Source organism: Lepisma saccharinum, chromosome 3 (assembly GCF_977018435.1).
Source record: "Lepisma saccharinum chromosome 3, izLepSacc3.1, whole genome shotgun sequence".
In the NCBI taxonomy this organism is placed as follows: Eukaryota; Metazoa; Arthropoda; class Insecta; order Zygentoma; family Lepismatidae; genus Lepisma; species Lepisma saccharinum.
The window spans coordinates 85,592,405-85,620,256 of record NC_139231.1 but is presented as its reverse complement, the minus strand read 5'-3'; the positions used below and the strand labels follow the sequence as shown (position 1 = coordinate 85,620,256).

General features: G+C 36.9%; 1 protein-coding gene across 1 annotated transcript; it reads right to left on the bottom strand.

Moving 5' to 3' along the window:
* Positions 1-42: 42 nt before the first annotated feature.
* Positions 43-22,576, bottom strand: LOC145985890 (ATP synthase-coupling factor 6, mitochondrial-like). The gene is made up of 4 exons (XM_083120024.1): positions 22,506-22,576; positions 17,504-17,659; positions 4,948-5,084; positions 43-153 (listed from the first exon to the last, which is right to left on the bottom strand). The coding sequence occupies exons 2-4, from the start codon at positions 17,656-17,658 to the stop codon at positions 119-121; spliced, it is 327 nt and encodes a 108-aa protein (XP_082976150.1). The 5' UTR covers position 17,659; positions 22,506-22,576; the 3' UTR covers positions 43-118.
* Positions 22,577-27,852: the final 5,276 nt, after the last annotated feature.

Here is a 27,852-nt window from a genome sequence, read left to right as displayed (position 1 = left end):
AATGCTAATCATGTCTGTGGGAAGTTAAGCATACATCACGTGTTCTGTATATTTACATTTTATTAATTATACACAACACTATAAATGAACAGTTATAACCTACAATGTCCTTGGAACTTTATTTTGGCAAATCAATGGGATCAATAGTGGGCTCTGTAAAGAAAAAGTAAAATATTTATCAGTGTTTACACAATTATAATTCAATTAATGTATACAGCATTATATTTTTATAAGTACACATTGAAGATTATATACATTCTGTTGGTGCAGCTGATACTGTGAAAGTGTGTAAGGTTCTGACAGTTTCGAAAGTGTGAATATACACAATCTATATCCTTCTTAGATGCATCCTCCATTCCTCGTTTCATGTAATAGAGGATACAGCATCTTAAAATATGAAATTATTTAACTGGAAAACAGTACATTTTATTCAAAATTTAGGCTCTTAAAATAATAGTTGGTATAATTTGCCTGTGTGTTTGGTACTACATTACAATCAGTGGGAAGAAAACAACTACTGCTTACAAGATATGTGTTTCTCATTATAGTACTGCATGGGACCACTTTTGCTTGTTTGTACTCGTTTGAGTCTCCTATTCTCAAGCATGCTACACCAGAGTGTAGACAATATCATTTTAATGTGACAATAATTGTACACACATACATGTAAAATGTCCACCTTGGTAGTTTCAGCCCAAAATCATCTCATTCATTTTCACATATCACTGTGTATTGGTAAGATAACTAAACTACATTTTAACATGGAGATGATGACTGTGTTCACTTAAGTTTTTCAATTTCCTTGTGACTTTCACTTCATGGTTCATATTTGAGAACTCACTACCACAGATAAATTATGGTTATGCGTGTAATACTGCAAGTGTATGCTGCTAGTCTGGTCAAGTGTTATTTGCTCGAGCAAAGCACTCTCAATTCTGTATGCCATCTAGTATCGTCCGTGCAAACTATTTGGCACTTGAGTGAAATCCTCTCCCTGCAGCGGTTATACCTCAAAACAGTCGATGTTTTTGATGTCGATGTTTTTGGCGTCGATGTTTTTGGCATCGATGTTTTTGATGTCGATGTTTTTGGCGTCGGTTTTTGATGTCGATGTTTTTGATGTTGATGTTTTTGCCGTCGATGTTTTTGCCATCCATATTTTTACCGTCGATGTTTTTGCTGTCGATGTTTTTGCCGTCGATGTTTTTGATGTCGATGTTTTTGCCGTCGATGTTTTTGGCGTCGATGTTTTTGCCGTCGATGTTTTGTACTGTCGATGTTTTGTGCTGTCGATGTTTTGTTGGCGATGTTTTTGCCGTCGATGTTTTTGCCGTCGGTTTTTACCGTCGATGTTTTTGGTGTCGATGTTTTTGGTGTCGATGTTTTTGATGTCGATGTTTTTGCCGTCGATGTTTTTACCGTCGATGTTTTTGGTGTCGATGTTTTTGCCGTCGATGTTTTTGATGTCGATGTTTTTGATGTCGATGTTTTTGCCGTCGATGTTTTTGCCATCCATATTTTTACCGTCGATGTTTTTGCCGTCGATGTTTTTGATGTCGATGTTTTTGCCGTCGATGTTTTTGCCGTCGATGTTTTTGCCGTCGATGTTTTTGATGTCGATGTTTTTGCCGTCGATGTTTTTGGTGTCGATGTTTTTGATGTCGATGTTTTTGCCGTCGATGTTTTTGGCGTCGATGTTTTTGGTGTCGATGTTTTGTGCTGTCGATGTTTTGTGCTATCGATGTTTTGTACCGTCGATGTTTTGTTGGCGATGTTTTGTCGGCGATGATTTGACGCTACACCCCCTGCAGCACCTTTTTTCATAGACAGCATATTTGAAATTTTGCAGATTAGTTAATGAAGGATATGCGAGTCCTTCTTAAGAATTAATTATCTTAGGCTTAGAAGAGTAGAGGACATAAAGTGGAGGAAATTTAAATGCTAACAAAAAGTTACACTTTCTCTTTATCTCACTTTACTCTCTTCAATCATAAATGCAATCTTATTGCAATCATTACAGGACTAGAAATTAACTTCTCTGAAAGTGGCACTATATTTATAATTTTGCACAATATGAGGATATTTTTTATTTGTCAGGGATAAGAGAAGACTTATATCAAGTAATATGTCCACTTTGGGGTATTAAATGTAGGTTCCACTTAAGTGCAGACAGACTTAAGATCACCTTTCCCAACACTGATTTCGTCATTAAGTTAAATCTCATTGACCAAACCGTTACACTTGACAAACATGATGCAAACTTTATTTTACATTCATGCCACACTATCTAAATGAAAAGGAAGCTGAAATGAAAAAAAAATGTATAGTATACAGATGCCACTTGTACTGACATTTCACTCTAGTCTAATTTAATGTTAAGGAAAATTAATTTTCAGCATGTTTCAAAAGCAAGAAAGTACTTCTTTTGTCTCTCATTAATATTTCAAAGATAGTTTTGGAGAGGCATCGAAAAGGATTGCATTGTGAAGATTTATACTCAGATTCAGATTCTGAATATCAAGGACTCAACTATGAGAAATTTAATGACTATATAAAAGTAAAACTATGTGTAAAAAGGACTCTGAAGTATTATATTGTGAACAAAACAGAAATACTCTCTGATGGATTCCAAGTTTGTTTTATGTCAAGTGTACAAACTCTAGAAATAAGTATATTTTAAAATGAACGAGAGGCCTCAATCACCAAGAACGAGATTGTGTTCACATTACACCAACCTATAATGAATCGATTCCAGTTAATTTTAGCAACATTCCTGAAGAATATACTGTACCTTCAGTTAAATGGAAGTTAACTTCATAAGTGTATACATTTTTTCTTTCATTTTTTTTACATTAATTTACCAATGCTGTCATAAACCTGTTGATGATTAATAAAATGAACTCAAATAATTTTTTAATCTACCATTCTTCGTTTGACACATAACGACTGCCACCTCTGTTACATGTCTGCATCCTCCATTCATACCCCCAAAAATTTAAGTTATTGTAAAATTCTTTAATAGTGCACAAAGAATGTGACAATCCATACTGCATATGGTAGTATCAAAAGCAGAACTACGTAACTAAATTTCAATTTTTTTTACGCTTTCTGTAGAATGACCCATGGATGTGTAACAAATTCATCAAGAGTGAAATTGAGGAGATTACATCTCCCTTAATAGTCTTCAAATAATGATCAGATGAAGAAAGTGTGTGATTTAAAGTTTAAGCAAAGCAGTATTTATATATTTGTGCAAAGAATAATTCAATACAAAAAAATATAATAATAATAATATAATGCATGCAATTCAAACATACAAAACTTAAAATTTGGGTACTGTTCTTAGCCTTACCGATATTATTAAATCTTTTATAGACAGAGAGAGCAATATGGCGGATTGTTATGCTCTTTCCAAGACATTTGCATTTCATTAGTTAGAATAATATTGTGAGCAACTTGATCATGCACAAACATTGATTCCGTAGCTGGTGACATCAGTAGAATTTTAAATTGCAAGTAGTCATGAGTTAGGATGTGTTTGTTAAACTGAAGACATCACACTACAAAATATCAAGTAGTCATTTATTTCTATTGGTAGAATTTATAAACCAAACGTTACGTTTCAACCTTCATTTTTCATTTGTATTTGGTACAGAGTCTGAAGAGGACCTTGCTAGAAGGTTGAAATGTAACATTTAGTTTATCTTTTAAAATAAAATAAATTCTGCCTTGGTCAGCATATTGAGTTTTTGGTTATCATGGAAACAAGGCTTAATGGTGTTATCATTGGCCCTGTTTTTTACTGATTTCTTAGTAATATGGGGGAACAGGAAAGAAGTAGTACAGAGACAGCTTGATAGTTGGAATGAGGAAATCAGAAGAGCAGGAATGAAATTCAGTGCAGAAAAGAACGAGGTGCTAATAACAAGAAACAGAGCCAGAAATGAACCAAGAATAAAGATGGCCACGGACGAGTTAAGGGTAGTGGAAGAATAGATGAGGAGGTAAACAGAGGGTGGTGGACTATATCAAGTGTTCGAAGATTAATATGTACCTATGAAATATACATAACATGCTATGTGCCAATATTTATGTATGGAGCAGACTTGGACAATGATAGAGAGAGACAAAAGAAAGATGCAGGCAGTGGAGATGAAATTTTTAAGTATATTGAGGAAGACTAGAAGGGATAGAATAAGGAATGAGGATCCGACAGACAGTGAGTGTGGTGAAGCTTCAGGACAGGATAGATCAGGCACAGATGAGATGGTTTGGACACATGAAGAGGATGGATGCAGAAAGACTAAGTAAGAGCTTACCATGCACAAGGAGTGGGAATACAGCCAAGAGGGAGACCAAGATGTTGGTGGAAAGAGCAGATAGTGGAGTGTTAGGACAAGAGGACGAGATTGGAACACCGTGGAAAGAGAGGAGTGGTGGAAGACCAGGAAAAAATGGAGAGGCTTGACTTCTATGCCGACCCAACCAGAGGCAGGAAATGGCGAAGGATGATGATGACCGAGTTGGCAAAGCAGTTGAAGTGTTGTACATTTGCATCCAATGGTGTGCAGAAGGCATTACCAGACTCATTAGTCACTGGGGCATATGCCCTCAAAGCTGGTATTAAAAAATAAATAGATAATATTTTTCAGACAAAACTGTCCAGGTTCACTTGCAATGAACTCGTCCCTGTTCGAGTTGTTGCTTTAAGTCCACTTTATGGACAGTAAGGCTAATTGGGACTGGACATACAATTTAAAGTGGGATCCGAACCACTGTGTGCCTCCAACAGGTATTGAACCTGGAACTCCTTGATTACAAGGCAACAACATTACCATTGCTCCATCGGGGAGGCCCCCAACCTGTCCTTGTACAAGGACTTGAAATACTTTAAGGAAAATGGGAAAACATTAATGTAGGACATTAAAATGAAAATTATCTGCTTACCTTCAAATTTAAAAGTTGGAAACTTGGTCATATCCACATCAGGGCCTCCACCATGCTGCTTTGCAACTCTTTCCAATTCTGCCTTCAATTCTTTCTCTATTTCTGGACTAGCTTCAACAAGTATGTTCCCAGAAGTTCTGCAAAAAAATTGTTATAATAATTACACAGTAATTCATGAATATAATATGAATTTGCAATTTTCGACTAATGTGTGATTTGGGGTGTTACATAAATTGTAGAAATGCAACACCTTTATTTTATATATAAGTGCATCTTATTGATTACCTGTAAAACTATAGCCGAGAGTCAATAACCACAATTGCTTATTCAGGAAGAAAGTGATACTGATTTATCTCTAAGAGTTACAACTTCAATATTTTACATGGGGTTAAAATCGTGAAAAAAAAAACAACAAAAAAACCTAAGTTCCATTGAACATTGGAGGAACTACTATAGGTTTTTTAATTACTCTTTCTTTGCTGAACTACAAATATATTCTGTAAAATATCCATTAAATGATTTGACACAAAATATTGAAAGTGCAAGGTCCTGTCCTGACAACAAAAGAGATAGCTAGAGATTTCAAAGACAAAATTTATATAGAGCGTGTCATTAAAATGAAAACCGCGAACCACAGAAATGTACACAGGACATCACAACAAAGAACTTGTCTTTGTACCATCTTTGTCATTGGAACGTTGTTTCAGCATTACGAATGTTCAAAAAATATTTCATCATAACAAATGTTATGTTGTTGCCTGTATACTTGCAACCAAACATAACATAACATAACATTTGACCACATCCGTGATGGTTTGGTTGATTGAAATAAAATTTTTGGTGCATCAACACTTCAGTTATTTGCATCCATCACATTATATGGAGTCCAGTCCCTTATCGTAACTAAAATCAACATCTGTCTCTGAGAACTAAAAATCTCCTTACCTAGTTAAAAGCTTGAGTCTGTAAAGGGCACTCAGCACACATAAGGACAAAACACAGCCCTACAGAGGATTATACTGGCAATAGACACCAGAGCTTCATTGGCCTGCAACATTGTGGTTACCGGGGTCTATTACGTGGTAGTGAGGTTGACATGGAAAATGTGGATTATGAGAGATGTGAAGGAAGGTGGTGGATTTATGCCGATCAGTTAATAAAGGCGCCTACAATTTTGTAAAATCAAAATTCTCTGACTTTTCTCGTTTTTCCAAACTAAGAACAAAAATTTTCCAGACCATGACATTACAGCGGCTAAAGAAAGTATAGGATACCATAAACCAAGAAAAAGTAAGCCATGGTTTGATAATGAATGTCATAATCTAATAGAAATAAGAAATCAGGCTAGACTTAGGTGGTTAAATAACTCGGATGATACAAATCTAAGCAATTATAATAGAATAAAGCGAGAAGTTAACCACACGTTTAGAAGTAAAAAAAGAGATTACTTGAAAAGCAAAATTAACGAAATTGAAACAAACAGCAAAAATAAAAATATCAGAGATTTATATAAAGGTATAAATGAATTTAGAAAGGGGTGGCAACCTAAAGTAAACTTGATAAAAGATAAAGACGGTGATTTACTATCTGACCCAAGCGATATTCTAAATAGATGGAAGAACTACTTTAATGACCTTTTAAATGTCCATGTAGGAGATAAATCAGAAGTAAATGAAGTACACACAGCACAAGCATTAGTTCCAGAACCTAACTTGACTGAAGTTAAAGATGCTATTAAAAGGCTAAAGAATAACAAAGCACCTGGCATTGATTTAATACCAGCTGAGTTAATTAAATATGGTGGAAATTCATTAATATGTCAAATTCATAAATTAATTTGTTTAATATGGAATAAAGAAGAAATCCCTCAACAGTGGAAAGAATCCATAATTGTTCGTGTTTAAAAAAAGGTGATAAAATGAACTGCAGTAATTACCGTGGAATTTCTCTACTCTCAACAACATACAAAATATTGTCTAACATTCTTTTAACAAGACTAAGACCATATGCTAATGAAATTATAGGTGATTATCAATGTGGATTTAAACGTAACAGATCAACTACAGATCAAATTTTTCACATCAGACAGACACTTGAAAAAAAGTGGGAATATAATCAAAATGTCCATCAGCTCTTCATTGATTTCAAAAAAGCATATGATTCGGTCAAAAGAGATAAATTATATAATATATTAGTAGAGTTTGGAATACCTAAGAAGCTTGTTAGTATGATAAAAATATGCACCAGTGAAACAGAAAGTAAAATTCGTGTGGGTAATAATATGTCTGACAAATTTACAATTCATGATGGGTTAAAACAAGGAGATGCATTATCTCCATTGCTATATAATTTTGCCTTAGAATATGCTGTAAGGAAGGTAAGAGAAACTAAAGAAGGACTAAAATTAAATGGTGTGACTCAGTTGTTAGCATATGCAGATGATGTAGACTTACTGGGGGATGATGTGAATACAATTAAGAATAATGCTAAAACATTTTTCAAAACTGCTAAAGAGATAGGTTTGGAAGTTAACAAAGAGAAAACTAAATATATGCTTACAGGCCGAAACCAAGTGTTAGGTAATAATCAAAATCTAATTATTGATAACAACTTGTTTGAACCAGTTTCCAAATTCAAATACTTAGGAGTAATATTAACAAACGAAAATTATATTAAAGAGGAAATAAAAAGTAGGCTTAATTCAGGAAATGCATGTTACTTCTCTCTTCATAAACTTTTGTCTTCTCGTTTAATATCTAAGAAACTAAAAGTTAAAATATACAAAACAGTAATTTTGCCTGTAGTATTATATGGGTGTGAAACTTGGTCCCTTACATTGAAAGAGGAACATAAATTGAGAGTATTTGAAAATAAGATCCTTAGGAAAATCTTTGGACCTAAAAGGGATGAGGAGACAGGTGAGTGGAGAAGGTTACATAATTTAGAACTACATAATTTGTACTCATGTCCAGACATTATTAGAATAATTAAATCAAGAAGACTTAGGTGGGCAGGCCATGTGGCACGAATGGGAGAGGAAAGAGTAGTTTACAGGATTCTTGTTGGGAAACCAGATGGTAAGAGACCTGTAGGAAGGCCAAGACGAAGATGGAGGGACAACGTTGAGATGGACCTAAAGGAAATCGGTAGGGATGGGAAAGAGTATATAGATCTTGCTCAAGATAGGGACAGATGGAAGGTCTGTGTTGCTGCAGCCATGAACCTTCGGGTTTAAGAAGGCTAGAGAGTTAGTTAGTTAGTTCATGTCATTACAGCAATTCATGTATTTAAACATGTGAATAAGAAGGCCACAAAATTTTATCTAAACACCAGACCTAGAATCCTATATAACCAAGTTTTTAGAATATTCACTTCACATGTTAAAAGTAATAACAAGAAGGGTAACAACAGAAATTGACTATTTAATAGTTGCATCAGGGGTGAGCTTTTACGTATTACTTGCCACATGTTGACTAAAAGTAAACAAAGAATTCTTACAAAATCATAACAATTATTGCATTAATAATACATAATAATAGTAAAATTTAGTAATATATGTATTAATCCTAATATGAACCAAACACGATCCAAACATTGCAACCAGAAAGTGGTAAATGCCAATAGCCACTTATTGCAGTAGATTTCAGCTTGAAAATAGTTCAAAACATGACACCTTTTCCTGTAGTATTTAATATGTAATTTCTAGTGTAACTACCAGTTATACTTAGTACACCAAATTCTAGTATGCCCATAACAAATTTAAAATTTCTTGCTTGTAGTTTTTTTCTTTGTTCAAAACAGACTTTTAGTGCAGTACTAAAAAATTCTTGTAAGTTTGGTTCTAATTCCACTTTATGCACACAAGGCTAATCAGGACTGGACCTACAGTTTAAAGTGGGATCCGAACCACTTGTACCTCCACCGGGTATCAAACCCGGAAAAAAAATCTTGTTTTTCCAGAAAAACAGTAAATATCCTTGGCATTTTCAGGTTTTCCAGACTGGTAGACACCCTGGTTAATTGTCTAACCACTCAGCTACGCAGATTCTAGATATATGAAATTTTCAATTTCATGATCTATGCTGTCAGAAACTTTTACACTAAAGACACACACCAGGAAACGAGAAACCCCATACAATGAATGAACATCGTTACTCTTGTCGACATTTTTAGTTAGGAAGAGACAAAAGGTGCCACAACCAGGACCTGAACTTGGTCTCTGGATTTCTGTGCCTACCCCCTACCAATGAACTACATTTCCAACTGAACACATGCATTTCCACCACCTTCCTTCACAACTTTCAAATTTTCTGAGAGACTTTGCCCATAAATGGTTATGAATCATTATTAAAATCATATGTGCCATCTTTTGATATGTCGTTTTGTAATCTAAATTGGCTACTTATTCTATACACTATATGAAACTTTCAATTTCTGATCTTAATAAATATTTATCTCAGCACACCTGTCCACACCTCTTCGAGATATAATTTAATTTTAACCTTAACAATTCCTGCAACTAGTCTGCTTTGAAGAAGATAAACGCATATCTGAATTTTACATAGATTCAGAATAGAGAAAATACTTCTGAGTAATTTAAAAGAAAATAGAGAGCCCTACCTTATATGATGGCATGACCAATATCTTTGTAAAGGAAATAATAAAACTGTTTGGATTTAAATTATATTTGCAATAAAAGAATAGAGAGGGTAGGAAAATAGCCAGAGAGAAATGTTTACCTGTAAATTCTAAATCAAACTATTTTTAAACAAGTGTTCTGGGTTACCAGCCAGGTAAAAACAGTTAGTGTCCAATGTTTCAAGTTCATACATTGCTCTCATCATCAGATAATGTTGATTAGAGATCGAGGGTGAACTTAAATGTGTGTGTATTAAAGAGGCAGAGCTTAGACTCTGTCTTGTGAATTGGTTTGCTTTGGATCCCGTTGTTCTGTTGGCGGATGTCGTGCTTTAACGGAGAAGTGGATTACAGGCGAAGCTAAGCGGAGTCCACGTCCCTGTTGAGATTCATGTTTTCTCAGGCAATAGGGTTGATTGATTGACTGACAATGAAGAAGATTCAGATGAATATTTCAGTGAACTTGAAGAGAATGATGGGCTGTGATCTGTCGAGACTCAATATTTTACGACAACTTCATGGGAAGAGAATCCAGAAGTGATTGGTGATGTAGCAGGAACTTTACAATCACCATCACTGTATGGAGAAGAGATTCGGGCAACAACTGTTTTTATGTCAGGTAAGAAGAAAACTCAGCAGGAGAAATGTACAGAGAAAACTTTGTTAAGAAAACAGTGAATGGAAGAAGATGCATCCACAATACATGAAATGCACGTGCAGATGACTGGAAGTTTATGTGAAGAAGAAATGAAGAAGTGTATTTTGTCGTTAACACAAAATGAAATGTTTGACAAGCAAATTGAAGGTATATTGAAAAGTATAGTGGTTAGAACAGATATGCAGTGTCATAGAAGAATTGTGAAAAGTTACAATTCAGTGCTAACAAAGTGAGTGTGTTTTTTTGCCAAAATGATATTTTCTGGATATCACAAACTTCCATCTGAACAACTATACTGGTGAGAAGAGAAAGATTTAGGTGCTGACATTGTGAAAGAACGTATGGTCAAAAACACTTACTTGAAAAAGTCAGGATAACAGTTTCCAGAAGCAAACAAAATGACCCAGGATTGAAAATGCGGCTTAGGAGAAGGTGAACTGCCATTTTTCATGCATTATACATGTATATATAAAGTTAAAATTCTAATATTTTTTCTATATAACAAGTTTATACTACATTTGCCTAGCAACCTAGTTTGAGGATGGCACTTTTCTAGAAAACTGTATGTTCCAAAAATGATTTCAACATAATAGATTTGTGTGAATAGTTTTCAAGTGAATAAAATAAGAAAAAGTAATAAATGAAAAAAAAAAGGTGTTAATGGGTTAATCCATTCTGTCACATTCCTCAGGTGTTTACTACAACAGTGTCCCTTTCTTTCGAAAGGATTACAACAGTAATCTTAACCACATTACCTAACCTACTTCTTGCAAATCATATCCATGATTTTTTTAAAAAAACCTGAAGATTATAATGAAGTAAGTTTCAAGTAATTCACAGCACAGAAGTTAACTGAGATGCACACACTGACAGCTACATAACAACTAATCCACTTGGCCAAGAAGCACAGGAGAGCATGAGAGGTCTCAAACTTGTGCTTTAACTGTCTCTTCTCGCATACCACCACCTTGAAATTTTGAGTGTGCTTTCAGTAATGTTTACCAATATGTGTATCTTTTTAAACTCAACTTTCATATTTTTGGAAAATACAAACTAAAATTTTGAAAAACTTTCAAGCCAAGAATGTTAAACATCACATGAAAGTCATTTTACAAGCTTTAAAATGAGACAATGCCCAGCCCTAGTTACAACTAGTCTCTTACAAACTGCATTTAAAGCTTCGGCAGTGACCATTCTGGGATCAAATTTTGTCAATTTTCAAAATTCAATAACACAAAAATTGGCAATAGGAAAAAAAAATTCTTATGTTTCAGATAATAAACATATGTACCAAAAATTTGCCAAATTCATGATATCAAATAACAAAATTTATATCCGAGCATCCCCAGGGATAAAGCGGCGGACTGTTTGCAAAGATGGCTAATGGAAAAAGAGTTAAGCATTATAATTGCATGGGAATATGTCAGATGGTTTCATCTAGACACTGGGCCTCCCCGATGGCGCAGTGGTAGCGTTGTCACCTTGTAATCAAGGGGTCGCGGGTTCGATACCCGGTGGAGGCACAAGTGGTTCGGATCCCACTTTAAACTGTAGGTCCAGTCCCGATTAGCCTTACTGTGCATAAAGTGGACTTAAAACAACAAATCAATACAATACAATTCATCTAGACACTGGATATAACTACTTTAGCTTCAACAACAAGATATATATACAAAAAGAATGGTTAGCCATGGGTAACCCGATCTCCGGGATCGTATCCAGTATATTCTTGCATTATATTGAGAATGCAGCTATAGAACAAGTGAAAGGGGAGGTCAAATACTTTGGTAGATATGTTGACGACACACTGATAATCGGTGGGGAAAAAGGTTTAAATAGAATGTTCAAAATTTTAGGAGAACAGGAAGACCGCATTAAGTTTACAACGGAGGAAATTAAAAATGATTAAATTAGTTTTTTGGACCTTAGGATTATAAATACAAAAAAAGGGAATTGGAACAGGAGTCTTTCATAAGGTATTTGTCTCCGCAGGCACGTATCCAGGAATTCCTTTCGGGGGGGGGGGCTCAACACCATTTTTTTAAGGGGTATAGTAAGAACCTCACAATTGTGTGTTTAAGACCAGAGGTGGCAATTGGGTTCCAAAACCGAGGGGGGGGGGGGGGGTGCAGAGGGCGTTGCAAGGAAAGTTTACTTTCTCTTGGTAGCCAAGGCTTAACATTAAGAGGTCATAATGTTCAGGCAAAAAAATTAAAAATGGGGAACAACTATCCCTTAAATTGGAATTGTGTAGACAAGAATGAATTGAAGTCACTGCTGCATAACTGCAAAATCATGTAAAAATTGAAGCTATTACTGTTATTTTGATATCATTATGTAGGTATTAAATAAATGCATACCTACAATAAACGTATTCTTTAACACTAAAAGTATTTTAAAAAATAAGACTATAATTGTTTCTTCTTTAAAATTGTAAATACGTAACATGGTCAAGATTTTATTGGGGTGGAAAGTAGAAAGTAGGGAGACCAAGGTGAAAAGCATGGGGCGCCAAAAATCCACCTCGCAAGGGTGAAAATTTTATCTTGAGCTTCCCCTGTGCCAAGGTCGAGATTGTCTGTCGCTCACTAAACGTGCTGCGCTTCCGAGGCGGTTAATCTAACAAACAATATACTGTTACTAAGTAAATAAAATAATTACTATAAACGTAGTAAAGTGAGAGAATTTTTCTAAAAACAAGAGAGAAAGTTTTGCATTTGAAAGTGACGAAAACATCGCTGCGTCTGTCATATGGGACAGGCACGTATCCAGGAATTCCTTTCGGGGGGGGGGGGGGGCTCAACACCATTTTTTTAAGGGGTATAGTAAGAACCTCACAATTGTGTGTTTAAGACCAGAGGTGGCAATTGGGTTCCAAAACCGGGGGGGGGGGGGGGGGCGGTGCGGAGGGCGTTGCAAGGAAAGTTTACTTTCTCTTGGTAGCCAAGGCTTAACATTAAGAGGTCATAATGTTCAGGCAAAAAAATTAAAAATGGGGAACAACTATCCCTTAAATCGTTGCCACTGTAAGGCTATCATTTTAATCAGAACGTGAAATCGGAACATTTTTTACCATTCGACTCCTCTGTGCCGGAACCATCTCAGTATGTGGGTTTGTCCATTTCTTCTCATCAGGCATAAAATCATCTATGGTGTCTTTGAGTGTTTTACGAAGCTGTTACACATGCACGGGATGGACAATCCACTCGACAACGCGAGATTCAAATTGTGGGCTGCGAACTGGACGCAGACAGCTCTCGAATATTTCTCTCTGATTCGAGCCTGAACACCGCTAACGTGTCTTGTCCTCCCATTTTTTCAGCTCTTATAAACGAAACCCAACAAATTGTTCAGATTCAGGCCTTAGCACTCACAAGTGTTCAAAAATGCCTGTCACAGCTTCCGCTGTCTTGTCATATATCGGCACGAAACAAAGGAAGTCTTCTCGAATACAGGTGGATCACGAAACAATTAATGCACAGTGAAAACCCTTCCGTTCCCAACACATCTAATGTTTCGTCTCCCAGTATGATGAAATGCTTACTCATTTATCTCTAGTGACGTGCCTAAGGGAGGTTTGGTGAGGTAATAACCCCATCTGACCCAGTATTCTTAAAAAAAAAAAAAAAGGACGTCAAAGACAGGGAAAAAATGGCAAAATCAGGACTGACCACCAACAATAGTATGCGTAACCCCTCTCCCTTCCAAAAATCCTGGGCACGCCTCTCTTTATCTCGGACACATTTTTTAAAATCAACTCACCAGAAGTTTTTATCATCGTATTGGAGATTGAAGTAAGATGCGTTCTTCCTGCAGGTTTAGATATGATCCTTAAGGGTGCTGTCGTCTGTCTCCCTTCACACCTAACCTTAACAAGGCCCTAATTTTCCATCCTTGTGACTTGGATTTTCAAGACTTAGGAAGGTTTCAGACCGAAGGGACACGCGATACATGTCGATTGGAATTGGCCAATCAACAGCAACGTTTCACACCGTAGCGACACAAAAGACCGCACAAACCTAATATTCAGGCGACACGGTGTGAAATCTCTCTTATTAGGCCACTCTCATTGTCACCTCGAAGTAGTAGCTCTTGTTGACCACAGAAAAAATTATCCTCAACCGGTGATAATGCTCCTCAGTTTTCTTCTCTATCCTATATTTTCTGTGCTTGTTCGCTATACAGGCAACGCCTTACAATTTGATATACACAGGACATTTACTATGTAGACATTTTAACGAAAAATTGATTGAAGTCAAGGATGGATAGGTGGCTCAGTTGATAGAGCCCTGATTTGGGTCCTGGCAGAGCCTGCAATTACCGCCAAAAATGTCTACATATGCAACATCATCTTGCTTTCTCTTCTCGACATTCATAAAATTTTCGGCTGTCTCTTTATGGTAGTTAAGTGTTTGAATGTGTTTCGAACCCAGTAGGCTTAAACAAAAGTATTTTTTTATACCATGAAATTCTCGGACTGCATATACGAAATTTAGTTCTGGCAAAACTAAATCATCACTCAAAACTTTGCTTTTCAGTTGATCTATGCAGTTTATTTCTGTTTTAATAAACCACTCCAATATCCGGTATTGCTGAAATATTCACTTTAGAGAGAGAGAGGCCTTGATCTCTTCGGCCCTCGAACCGTGCTAGCGCTACACTGAGGCCCTGGAAGTTCCGCTGTCGTCAATGTCTTCTTTTTCGTATCACTATATCTTATAAAGCAACCAGAGGACGCTGACTGATCATCAATCGACTGTATGAATTGTCACACTTACCTCTGAAATTCTTTGTACAGATCAACCGAAAAATTGAATCCGCGTGTTTACATCCTCATTATATTCTAGAACGTTCCGCAGATAAAACGATTCGTTAATATCGCCAGTAGTTGACTCCTTCTCTCATTCAAGAACGTACCCTCTCCCGCCTTCCAGAGATTAGAAATTACAACGAATCGCCCTACGTCTGGCGCTACCTTTGTTGTGCAGCTTCCAAATGCTGACAAGTTTCTACATAGTGCTCAAGTGCGCTGCGACAACACCGAAAGCGCAAGAAAAGTGTACGTGCAATATTATCAACAACAGTTTTATAGAACATTCTCCGTCTTGCCTCGATAATTGTCTATCTCCTTAAATCATCGTCACATTATTCAAAAAGCCAAAAATCTTATTTTATCTAGTGTAAAATAAAATAAAAATCATGGGGGGGGGGCTCGAGCCACCTCAACCCCAGCTTGGATACGTGCTATTAACAATGACAGGGTTATAGAACATTCTCCATTTTGTCTCGATAATTATTTCTCCCAAATTATCATCACATTATTCAAGAAGCCAAAATCCTAATTTTATCTAGTGTAAACAGAAAAAAATCCTGAAGGGGGCTCGAGCCTCCTGATTCCCACCTTGGATACGTGCTATTGACAATAATAGGATTATAGAACACTCTCCGTTTTGTGTCGATAATTATTTCTCTCAGATTTATAAATTTATTATCTTCACATTATTCAAGACGCCAAAAATCTAATTTTATCTAGTGTAAATTGAAAAATTTCCTGAGGGAGGGGGGGGGGCCTCTAGCCATTAACAATAACAGGGGTATAAAACATGCTCCGTCTTGCCTCGATAATTATTTCTCTTCTTACATTATTTTCACATTATTTAAGAAGCCAAAAACCTAATTTTATCTAACGTAAACTGAAAAATTTCCTGGGGAGAGGGTCGAGCCCCCTGTGCCCCATCTTGGATATGTGCTATTATCAATAACAGGGTTACGGAACATTCTCTGTCTTGCCTCGATAATTATTTCTCTCCTTAAATTATTGTCACATTATTTTATTTCACACCACAAGAAATCAAAAACCTCATTTTATCTAGTGTAAACCTAAAACTTTCGGGGGGGGGGGGGGGCTCGAGCCCCCTAAGCCCCCCCTCTGGATACGTGCCTGGCAGGAGAATGATACATTAGTAAAGAATCGAAGCATGCGAGGAGAACAAAAAACAATGTATTTTTAAACTTCTATATTAGGGTGAAAAGGCTATGTAATCGTAAGGAGAAATTGATAAAAGAGGAAAAATGGATCATGGGTGTTGGAAAAAGGAATGGGTATAAGGAGAACAAAATGAGGAGGATACAAAGGGAAGCACGCAAAATTTGTGAGAAAGAGGAAAGGGGGATGAATAAGGAGGGGGAGGACAAAGGAGAAGAGAAAAGGAAATATAGGTTTACGGGGATCCCGTATTTTAAAGGGGTTTCTGAAAAGATTGAAAAAACAGTAAAAGAATATGGTATAAAATACGGAATGAGGGCTCCACGCAATATTGAAAAAGATTTTACAGAATACAAGAAGGAAGGAATGGTAAAGATAAATGAGGAGGGACCGAAGGGTGTATATAGGATTAGGTGTGATTGCGATAAAGAATACATTGGGCAAACGGGAAGAAGCATGGAGGTAAGGTGGAAGGAACACGATAAAGATATCAGGGAGGAAATAACCAGAACAGGTTTATCTGAACACATTATAGAAAAACATAAAATTAAGAAAAGGGAGGTTATAAGAAGAGAAAATAAACAAATAAATAGAAAAGTATATGAGACCGCTAATATATGCAAGGAAGGGAGTAATAAACTAAACAGGGATGACAGGAAACTTGATGAAATATGGATAAAGATGTTTATAAGGTGGGAGGTAGGTAAGAAAAACAAAATAGGATTTCATGTCACGCTGGGAGTAATCTGTGCAGTCCAGGAAACACGGGATTTTGAGTTGGAAATGACATAAGGATACGGCGGAGGAGAGGGGAGCTACATAGGAGAGGAATAGCCTCGAAGAACTTCCTGCATTCCACAAGACAATCGGTTACCAACACATGTGACTGAGGAGAGTGCATTTTTAGTTTTAAGTTTGAACCTTTATACGTTTTTGGAGGCTTTTATGAAGGATGAAATGGGTATGGGAAGTTTTATTGAGGCATGGGCAAGTATTTAACATTTCTTTTACCAATTGAAACCTTTTACCTTATTCCTTGTTCAACGTAAATTGACGCGGCATGTAGCAATAATATGTGCCAAAGAAGGAGCCTGCAGAAGGGAGCAGTAGACCCCCGAAACGTTGCTTTTACAAACGGAACATACTCACGTAACGTAAGTAAACGGTTTCTTATATTTTATGAAAAAAATTATTATTATTATTATTTTGATTTATTTGGTATAGAATTACTCATACACTTTATAAAAGATAAAGCATATCATTCCTTCACTTACTTGCATTTCTTTGAATATTCTCTGAGCTTATCAACAAAGAGTTGTTGAATGGGATCTGATGCTTTTGCACTTATAACTGTCGATACTCCTAGATTTCTCTTGAAATACAGACGAACAACTTGACGTCCTTCATGTAGCAAAGATGTCGCCAACATTCTGTTCATGGAAAAAAGAATATTGAAAATAATCTTTAGTACAATAATAATTAAATCTTGTACAAGATTTTCTAAATATTATACAGTGGTAAGTGGTGTATTCTGAAAATTTGACCTGGTTTACCACAAGAATTTTTATTTATTGTACGTTATTTATAATACGTATATAATAGACATAAAACACCAATGCATACAAGTAATACAAAAACAGAAGTCTGACTTCCGGTAATTTCTATGTATAAATATGAAAAGTTGGTTTACCACCAGCAAACCAGGTTACATGGGATAATATGCCACTGTACAGTGGGAAAATTAACTAGCACACACAGAAAAAAGAACTGAAATTTTTTATGTGATTAACAATGGTATTCTTCAATATTCAGTAACAATTAATGCATAAGCCTAGTTTTATTACCTGTTTATACAAATAAGAGATGAATATGTCCAAAATGAAGATATGAATACTATTCAAATATTGCTTCCATTCTACAGAGCATTCCCCAACATTTGCGACGAGACTCGGCGGCAAGCGGCCCGGTGTCAGTGCTTGTCTTTCCCAGCGAACGGGGTCCACAACAGTCGGCTATTAAAATTACAGTTTTCATATTGTGTACTAACCTTGACTACAGAAGCTGTTGAAAATGATGTCCCTCTGCTGCAACACATTCCTGGCATCTCCGAATGAAATTAGCATTTACATGTGCAAGTTAGTCTACTGTAATTCTCCCGATTTCTCGTACAATACTCTCTCTTAACTCATGGATGGTGTGTGGATTGTCTTTGTATACTTTATTTTTTAGATTTCCCCATAAATAAAAATCGCAGGCTGACAAATCGAGGGACCTAGAGGGTTTTTGAAACACCCGTTTCTTGTGAGAGGCGGCGGATAGATTTCCGAGGAGACTGTTCTAACCTTTGTCCTTTCCGAGGAGACTGTTCTAACCTTTGTCCTATCTCGAGTTTTTCCTCAGTAAGTACACGTGGGTTTTTCCATCCACTTTTATTCAGAATTGACCCTGCTACTCTAAACTTTTTTACGAGGTTTAATATAGTCGTCCTATGTGGAACAGGAACACCAGGAAATTTCGTTGCAAAACGTCGTCGCACTTCTCCACAATTCCTCTTTCTGAAGTAACACTCGACAAGATAAATCCTTTGTTGTAATGTAAACTTTTGTGGTGCCATATTAAACCACAATCTTCAACACACGGGCACGACACAACACAACTTCCGAGGAAGTATTATACTGCCGTCAGTCTGCAACATCAACAGAAAGGGAAAGAGAGCGAAAAAAATAAGACACTAGCGTGCGACTGTCGCGGACCCCATTCACCGGGAAAGAAAATCGCTGACGCCGAGCCGCTTGCCGCCGAGTCTCGTAGCGAATATCAGGGAACACTCTGTACATTATGCACATGGATGTTTGCATGATGCTTACTGTACACCTCATGTGGATTTTGAGACTTACTTTTCTTTTGGACCATTGCAATCTGTCATTCAGGACATTTTATATTTTTGTATGCTCAGGAAGATGTATTATGGTGTTGTGAAATACTAAATTGTTTAGTATTTGTACATTTCAGCTAAGTTAGGACACTTATAATTGTAACATGTCAACATAATGTAGAAATTTCAACTTACCGAGCTAGCCTCGGCTTTCCCGATTGTTTGCTGTCGGTTTTACCTGTTTGGAATTATTGCTGCCAGTGATACAGTAATGAGATTTCATGCCTTTGTGATACTGATGACGAAGAAAGTGGCTAGTTTCTCCCAGCATCACCTTACGATTTGGCACACACAGATGTACTATGTAGAAATTTCAGCAAAAAATGCAGGTTCGAATAAGATTCCAACTCAGGTCTCTGGCATACCGTGTAATTGCTCTACCAACTGATCTACGGAGCCAGCCGTGCTGTGCCTGATTTTTTGCTGTCACTATTTTACCTGTATGGAATTGTCTTTGCTGGTGCTACTGCAATGGGATCTGTTGCTTTTGAAACACTGATTACACCAACTGCCTGCTTTTTTTGCAGCACCATACAGTGTTATTTGCATAACTCCCGAAAGCACAGAATGCAAAAAATTGTTATAAAAGGTCATGATGTTCAATACATGTTTTTTCCTTCGATTCAACTGTGCAGACCATCACACCTTGACCTTTCTCAGAAACTTATGTAGTTAATGACAGATACGAGGATTTCTTATTTTTAAATCTGCTTGTTTTTCTTCTTTAATTTTACGTGATGTTTTAACTTGCAGCAAAGTAGAAAAATAAATAATAAATCGTAGCTCAAGAACTGTCATACAGAGATAAAATTGGCTGTTTTTTTCCTGAATGACAGGACTTTCAGGGGAAGTAAAATTTATACACTGTACCTCCCAATAATGAAAGTTAAAGTCCGAAGAAAATCGAAATTTTAACCCCTAAAAAATGTATTCAGTATGCCCCACCATGTGTCCAGCACAATAGACCAAAGTGAATGAAAAATATAGCACATACACATAAAGTTTCAGGATCACGATAACCCAACTTACACAAGGTGAAAGCAACTAAAATTTTACATTGTTAGGTTTTTGGGACTGATAGTTATTTTCAACTTGTTCTTCCGCTATTTGAGTGTGTATACAAACAGTTTTTACTAACAACAAGCAGCGAAAGTACTCCAAAATGGCAGGTTTTTACTTACATGTGCCATACCTGAGGATCAAATATGTCTATTATTTGTGTGCCTCGCATGTTGGAACCAATTTTATATTATGTAAAATATTGAAATGTGTTGATTAAAAAAACTCAACATAATTCTTGAGGGGGGTAAGACAACAGCCCCCAACATTGACAAGATTCAATGTGTAATTCTTTACATACTACAAATAAATTTCTGATGAAAAGGGCATGTTGTCTCTCAAAACATTATATAAAAAGAATGTGTTTAAATGCTTGTAACAACTGTAAACTACAAGAATAACAATTCTGCAATGCAAGCAATATGTACATAAAAGGTAGAAATAATAATGCTTGCTGCACCTTTCTTGTAGAATGATTTTTGTCCCATGTACATGTCATGCACATTTACGAACTGTTGCCTATGGAATGGACATCATGTTACATATAAGCAGTTAGCATTATGCACAATTCGTTATTTTCTCTCTCTCTTTTGGATGAAATGGCTTTTATTTTGAGGTATGTAAAGTGTTGGTTCCGAATGTTCAATGATTTTTGTAAGTTTTACAAATGTAGGCCTATTAGGATTTTTTTAGAATACTCGAAATGACTGTGGAAGTAAGTTTGAAGCTTGGAGAAATTAATGACCACAAATAAAAGGTTCACTAGGTTTTATTTTCTGGAGAGACAGAGTTTTGGTGGATTTTCACGTGAAGTTTGAAGTGGGGTTTGTGCTTGAGACCAGATATTACATGATCAGGTGTTGCCAATAAACATATGCACCTCACATCACGTGATGCAGTAGCAGCGGCAGTCCACATCAAAGATAAGAGTAAATGAATAGCTGCTAGCAAACAAATACATGCACACACATAAAAGTATATGGAAGAGAAAATTTAATTACCATCTCTCTGAAGTAGGTGTTAACAGACCTATAGTGAAATGGTTCTAACTCCCGGCGTAGGACCAACTTTTATGGCAGTGACCCTTATTTCACGGAAATAAGCTCTATTTACGACATATCAAGTAAGTTTTTTTCGTTTCTTTTTGCCTTCGGTAACACACAAAATGGCAGTCACAGTTTCATTACCGTACTCGGCATGCAGTTTCCACCCCACTGCACCCAAAAATACCTACGTAGCCCCAAAAACCATTGATGCATAGCCCCACGAACCATTTCTGGTAAGGTTAGGTTAGGTTGGGTCACATTTAGGTTACAAGTTAAAAATTGGTTTAGAAAAAGATGCGTAGCCCCACGAACCATTGACACATAGCCCCACAAACCATTCCATTCACGGAATGTTCCGCGAAGCAGATAGATAAGTATGAATGTCAAAAATTGACGAAACTCAGAAGCTATAGGTGTCGGAAGGATAGTAAACATTTACCGAAATTTACAGAAAAAAAAAATTGCAGTGGACAACCGTCCATCCATAAACATTAATACTTTTTCAGACTTGATCACTATTAACAATTGATTACAATAGTTCTCCAGTGGGATAATATCAATCTAGATGCCGGGCAGAGGTGGAGGACAGTGATACGAAAAAAAAAAGTTGCAGTGGATAATGGATAATCGTCCATCCATGAACATTAATACTTTTGAAGACTTGATCACTGTTAACAATTGTTTACAATAGTTCCCAGTGGGATAATATCCATTTAGATGCCGGGCAAATGTGGAAGATGACAATGGAATGAGTTTTACCTATGCTTTCAAAATTATGCACGGTACTGAGTAGGATAGTAAATTTGCGCCAATATTTACAACAGTATTTCAAATATCCATCTTTGCACGAAACCTGGATGGAAGGAAGTAAGTATATGTAGTAAAAGTAACTAATGTTACACGGGCAATTTGTATGGAATGCAATTGCTCCTCCCGTATATTCATAAATTAATATTTGTTTAGTAATACTAATAGCCTCTTATTGGCATGACTCAAATTACAAATTAAATAGCAGATATACTCTTTTTACTTATGAATATTCATCATTTAGAGCTTCTAATTCAATTTTCTCCACTGTTCGCCCAACATATCCAATCTGTTCAGAGAAAATCACTTTAGCATTCCCTTATTTCTCAACATCAGACCAAGGCTTTTATGATATATATATCTACAGAATTTACTGGTATACTACTGATAAATGCTATATCACGAAGAACTGAACCTCGTCTGCACTACCTGCTAAAATACGGTCCCTCCGGTAAAGCAGAAAATTGGTCTTTCTATCAAGATGGCGGAAGGAAGACGACCCATGTCAAGTGAAATGATAGACGTAAGATAATAGTGAAGGAATATTGAAGTTGCTTCATAAAGTAGTATAATTAAAATAGTAATGAATATAATTTGGAAAATCTTAAACATTTATTTCTTTATTGTAACTTACGTTCACTGCATCAATTTACACATGTTTTCGTTACGTCACAGACCACATGTACCATTGACCAATGAGAAGGAAGAATTCCACCATTCATTCATTCATTGACTAAAAGGCAGCCATTAGCATCGTTGTCTATGGTGAGACATAAGTTTACTCCGTAGTTACGTTTGTGAGAAACCAGAGATTTATAAGATTTATATGAAAAGTTTGTGCTGGTGTAGCGTGTGAAAGTTCCATAGGATCATTCTTATACTTATTGAAAGGGTAAGTGAATACTTTCAGTGTTAATTTTACTTACACCTTACTCATTTTCTTCCGCTAGTCTCCTAAGGGGATGTTCGAAGAAATCGGTAAGAATCTGGAGTAGATAAGCGTATGTCGTGTTTTTGGTTGACGAAGTATGTGTTTGGTACCAAACGCTAGTTTTCTTTTTTAAACAGACCGTACTGACATGTATATCATGTCATGTTCGTGAGTTGCAAGTTTTTTGAAGTGTTGGGTTGTCTCATGTTTACTTCTGCAATTGACAGCACTTTGCGTTGCTGCGTACGAGCATTGAGTAATATACGAGCACGTGTGGGACGGTACACTTTGTACCGGCATGTTATCCTTAGAACACCAACAGGTTTAGCGCCAGGATGGAAAAGGATGGGTTATGTTTTGTGGCCAAAACAATTTTCATTCGTTCGTTGTGTGTTGTTCATTGCAGATCTTTAATTCTCGTCAGCTCCCTCCCAGGGAAACGATTTAAATAATTGCGCCCGACAGAAACCAGACTCGCTGGTCTGTGAAGTGCGATTTCTTGCATTATACGTTTATGACAATGTTCGTGTATTTTAAAGCCGTATATAGTTTCCTCTGACAGAAAGGAACTTGAAAGCATGGACCAAAATTGCATTGAATTTTACAATATATCGTATACGTAGTGGATTTCTTTCCTTTAGTAAGTTGATGAAATAAAATTAAATGAAATGAATGGATAAACGTAAGCGCTGGCACTTGAACTCAGAACTTTCGATAGTGATGTCGCGAGTCGATCATACAAGGCGTTTGACCATCGAGTCTGCAAATGAATATGTGTATAGTGTGAATCGACTTGCCTCTGTGGCAGTGAAATTTTACGATTTAATTTCGAGTGGCTGAATTATTAAGGGGCATATCGGAGAGTTCAAGCTTGATGGATGGCCCCCTTACGTAGTGGCTTAGTCGGTAACTCGTCTGACTACCATGCTAAAGGTCCCGGGTTCGATCCCCGACCGATTCAAATCCGTGAACTTTTCTAACGTTGGAAGCGGCCCTGGCGCCCACCCAGCGTCGAATAACATGGGTACCTGGCGGAAACACCCCCATACCCCCTATACGTCTTCATGGCGTGTTGCTAAGCACAGGGGAGCACTTTACCTTTTACGTACACACCCCTTTGCTCTTTTGTGTTTTTTGTGTTGCGTTTAGAGGGAAGAACCTTGGCATGTCATGTACAGTCACGGACACTTCTGGTTCTGGGTTCTAGCAACCATATTTCCTTTGAATCGGATCATTACAACCCATTGTGTCCGTGACTGTACAGGGCAAAAGTGGGAATGTTAAAACTTTCCTGTTGAGTAATTGGTTCGAATCACTGTAATGCATAGATCTTTCTTGGTAGTTTTCTCTTATCCATATCGTTGTTGTTGATTTGGTTTATTTTAATTCGCTATTTTGCCAATTTTGGCTAAGATGAGGATGAATGATGATGAAATTGGTGATCGTTTCCATATTGTTCACTGGGGATGCAAGGGGTGACCCTTTCTGCAGACTCAAATGTCAAGTTCACGTCCAGTTAGTACACCCTGAACTGCATTTTACAGACTAACGAGGCTCTGGCGTCTGGACTGTCAGTATATTATTCTGTAGGAGACTGTGTTCTGTGCTGTCCGTTCATTTCTTATGCGTTCCTTAAGCTCCTCGAAATCCTACAAATATCTAATTTAAATGGTGTAGAGTGGAAATTAATTTTACTTCCTTAGCAGGATTAAACAAATTCGTCTTCAGGCCTTCTACGTCCCTCTTCTCGTCTTTAGATGGCGGCTGCTGGTAAGGGATGAGCGCCTCTGAAATAAAATCCCGACTACGGGCTTGTTGATAGCCCATCGTCGAACCAATAATCGACGAATGTTGATTACTCAGCAACAATTACAGATATACAAGCAAAAATTTAATATACTGGCCGACCTATCATGTAAATGTAAAGCTGTTCCCTGCACACGTTGCAACATTCAGTGAAGCCATATGGGGAATGTGAAGATAGGTCCCAGCACATTCACAACCTCGACCACTTGTGGAGGTGATGTGATCAGCACCACGCCCTACCTCTACCTCCACCCCCCCCCCAAGCAAGTACCTTAACTATATACGTGTAAACCCCCTACCCCCATTTGCGAGACAGAGGGTGGTATATATGTAAACGTAAACAATATAATGTATAAAGGCCTCCCCCGATGGCGCAGTGGTAGTGTCTTCGCCTTGCAGTCAAGGGGCCCTGGGTTCGATACCCAGTGGAGGCACATAGTGGTTCGGATCCCACTTTAAACTGTAGGTCCAGTCCCAATTAGCCTCACTGTGCATTAAGTGGAGTTAAAACATCAAATCAATCAATCAATATAATCTTACATTTTTCAAGTATTCCAATTACTTTCATCATTGCATTGTTATGTTTAGGTGTACATACAGTTCAAAACTAGATTCAAACTTTAATTCATTTCGGCGTGTTTCGCACAACTTTGCAGAACAGCACTGCATAATGTAAACTGGCAGTTTGCTTGCAAAGGCTGTTCGCCGAGGATCTAGACACAATTACAGCTTACGAAGTATTGATTTTCCAAGCTCTTTCCTAAGGTCAAGAACTGCAACTTGTGGTTTTGCTTTAAAGGTATGTAATTGAAGAGAAGGATTTCGAATTGAGCCCGCCTGCGGATAGTCGATTCCTAGACGGTGAATAACAATAAGAGCTATGTTTCCAGCACTTACTTTAAATTAATATTATTATGAGGCTATTTCTATAATTATAATTATTATGGGAGTAGTAGTTCAGAATTGTAGTCTCGTTTCGCGTGTGAGGAGATATCCCTTTGAGTCTCTTATGTAATGTGCACAAACTTCCACAGCGTATGGATGCGTGAAACAAACAACTTTTCTGAATAATATTCTTCTGTTCGATGCCTGGTTTTCATGCTACATACAAACTCTTAAAAACCTAAATTTATTCTGTAGGTATGCAAATACACCAGTGAGCATCTCTTTGCCGATCTCAATGGCGCAGTGATCATCGCACACGGAGCCAGGGGTCTCAGATTCGAACCCTGAGTATATATCGTTATCTTTGTTCCATATTATCTAATCATTGATCCTCATCGTCACGATTAGCCTAAGTCTCTCTCTCTCTCACACACACACACACACACACAGTGGACACATTTAATGTTACTTTACACTTTCAACAGGTACGTAATTTTTTAGGTTACACACGCATAGAAGATTAAAGAAACTTTTTCTTGAGATATATTCAAATATCGAACATTTAGATTTCTCAAAGTTCTAAAAAAAAACATTTTCTTTCTTCGGGTATGAATCAGTGTGCATACTCTAGTCTAGTGCGTAATGTTATCCCAGGTTATGGTAAACTAATTCAGTCTTTAAAAATACCTCAGCCTGCAGACTTTGTATGCATTTATGCAAAGAATATACTGTATATCATTGATATGCGACGTTCGATATTCCAGGCAAAACAAGCAAATAAGACGTACGGCCAATGTCGTCACAATCGATACACATTCCTTCTATGTTGACATGTAATCTGTTGGTAGCCGGATGTGTGGTAGTAGCATTATACTTATGTACGGTTATGGATTGATTTTTAATTTTCTCTAACCATGTAGAACATTTCGTTTTTTAAAATTTTATTTTGTTTTATTATTATTTTTTGTCATGCTCATGGTTGTAGGGGCGAAGGGGTGATTCGTCCCTCTGGATTCTTAATTCATTATGTCTAATCTGGAAATTCTACAAATACCACACCCGCAGAAGAACTTTTTATTTCTTCTTTGGGGACGTTCGTACAGATTACTCGTAGCTGCATCAATGCAGCCTATAACGAGGATCTGGCGACTGGAAACAGCGAGAAATGTTTGACAATATTTGTTCTTCTATCGGATGATATCGAGACAAACCGAGACGGCATTGTCTCGAGATACAAATGGTATCTCAGCAACACATACCTCGGGTGAACGCACAAACGTTCATAGCATGTCCAGATATTGAAGGAAAACAACTTTATATATATATATATATATATATATATATATATATATATATATATATATATATATATATATTCTGCGTTACGCCTTGTTTAGACACTATGATACCCTCCAAAGGAATTTTATCCTGAATGTGGAATATGTGTCCAACCACGCAGGACAAGTCACAGTTGGCAATGAATGATTGACCTTATAATTATGAAAAACAAACTGTACGTTTTTTCTGTAAATTACCAGTAGATACAAACTGTGATGTTTGAAGAAGTCGTAGGAAACAATAAATTGGTTTAGACAAATAGTTCAAATATGCCAAAGTCGCGGTCATTTCTCGAAGGGTCCAGCAACCCCTCCTTGGGCACGCCACTGGTCTTGTTCTCGTTTTACAAGGCTATCTCAGTCACGATGTGTAAAAATAATTAAATAACCCAGCCCCTTGTTTCTTGTAAAGTGATTGTGATGTTGGCAAAATGTTCTTGGTTTCGTGTAGATTTTTCACAAGTAGTTCTTGGTTTCGTTTCGACAAGTCTTAAAATGTCTAGTGTCGTCCTTTTTGAACGGTGGTCTCTTCACAGCTCCTAGTTATGCAAGGGACAGTCAGTTCATAAAAATAAGGAAGTAAACACTACCACGACTGATGAAGATGCGAGCAAATTGTAATTGCCAATGTGACTTACAATCACTTGTCATCCATAACTCTGGATTCTAGTCCCAGCATGAGCATGGGATTCTCCTTTGTTGTAAAGAAATCGAGAAGCTATGGAAAATAAGGTTGTTCCTGTACACTAATAGGTTACAGGATGCCTGAAGTTACTCCTAAATTTAAATTTGTTTAAATTTATTTGTTTTGTTAACG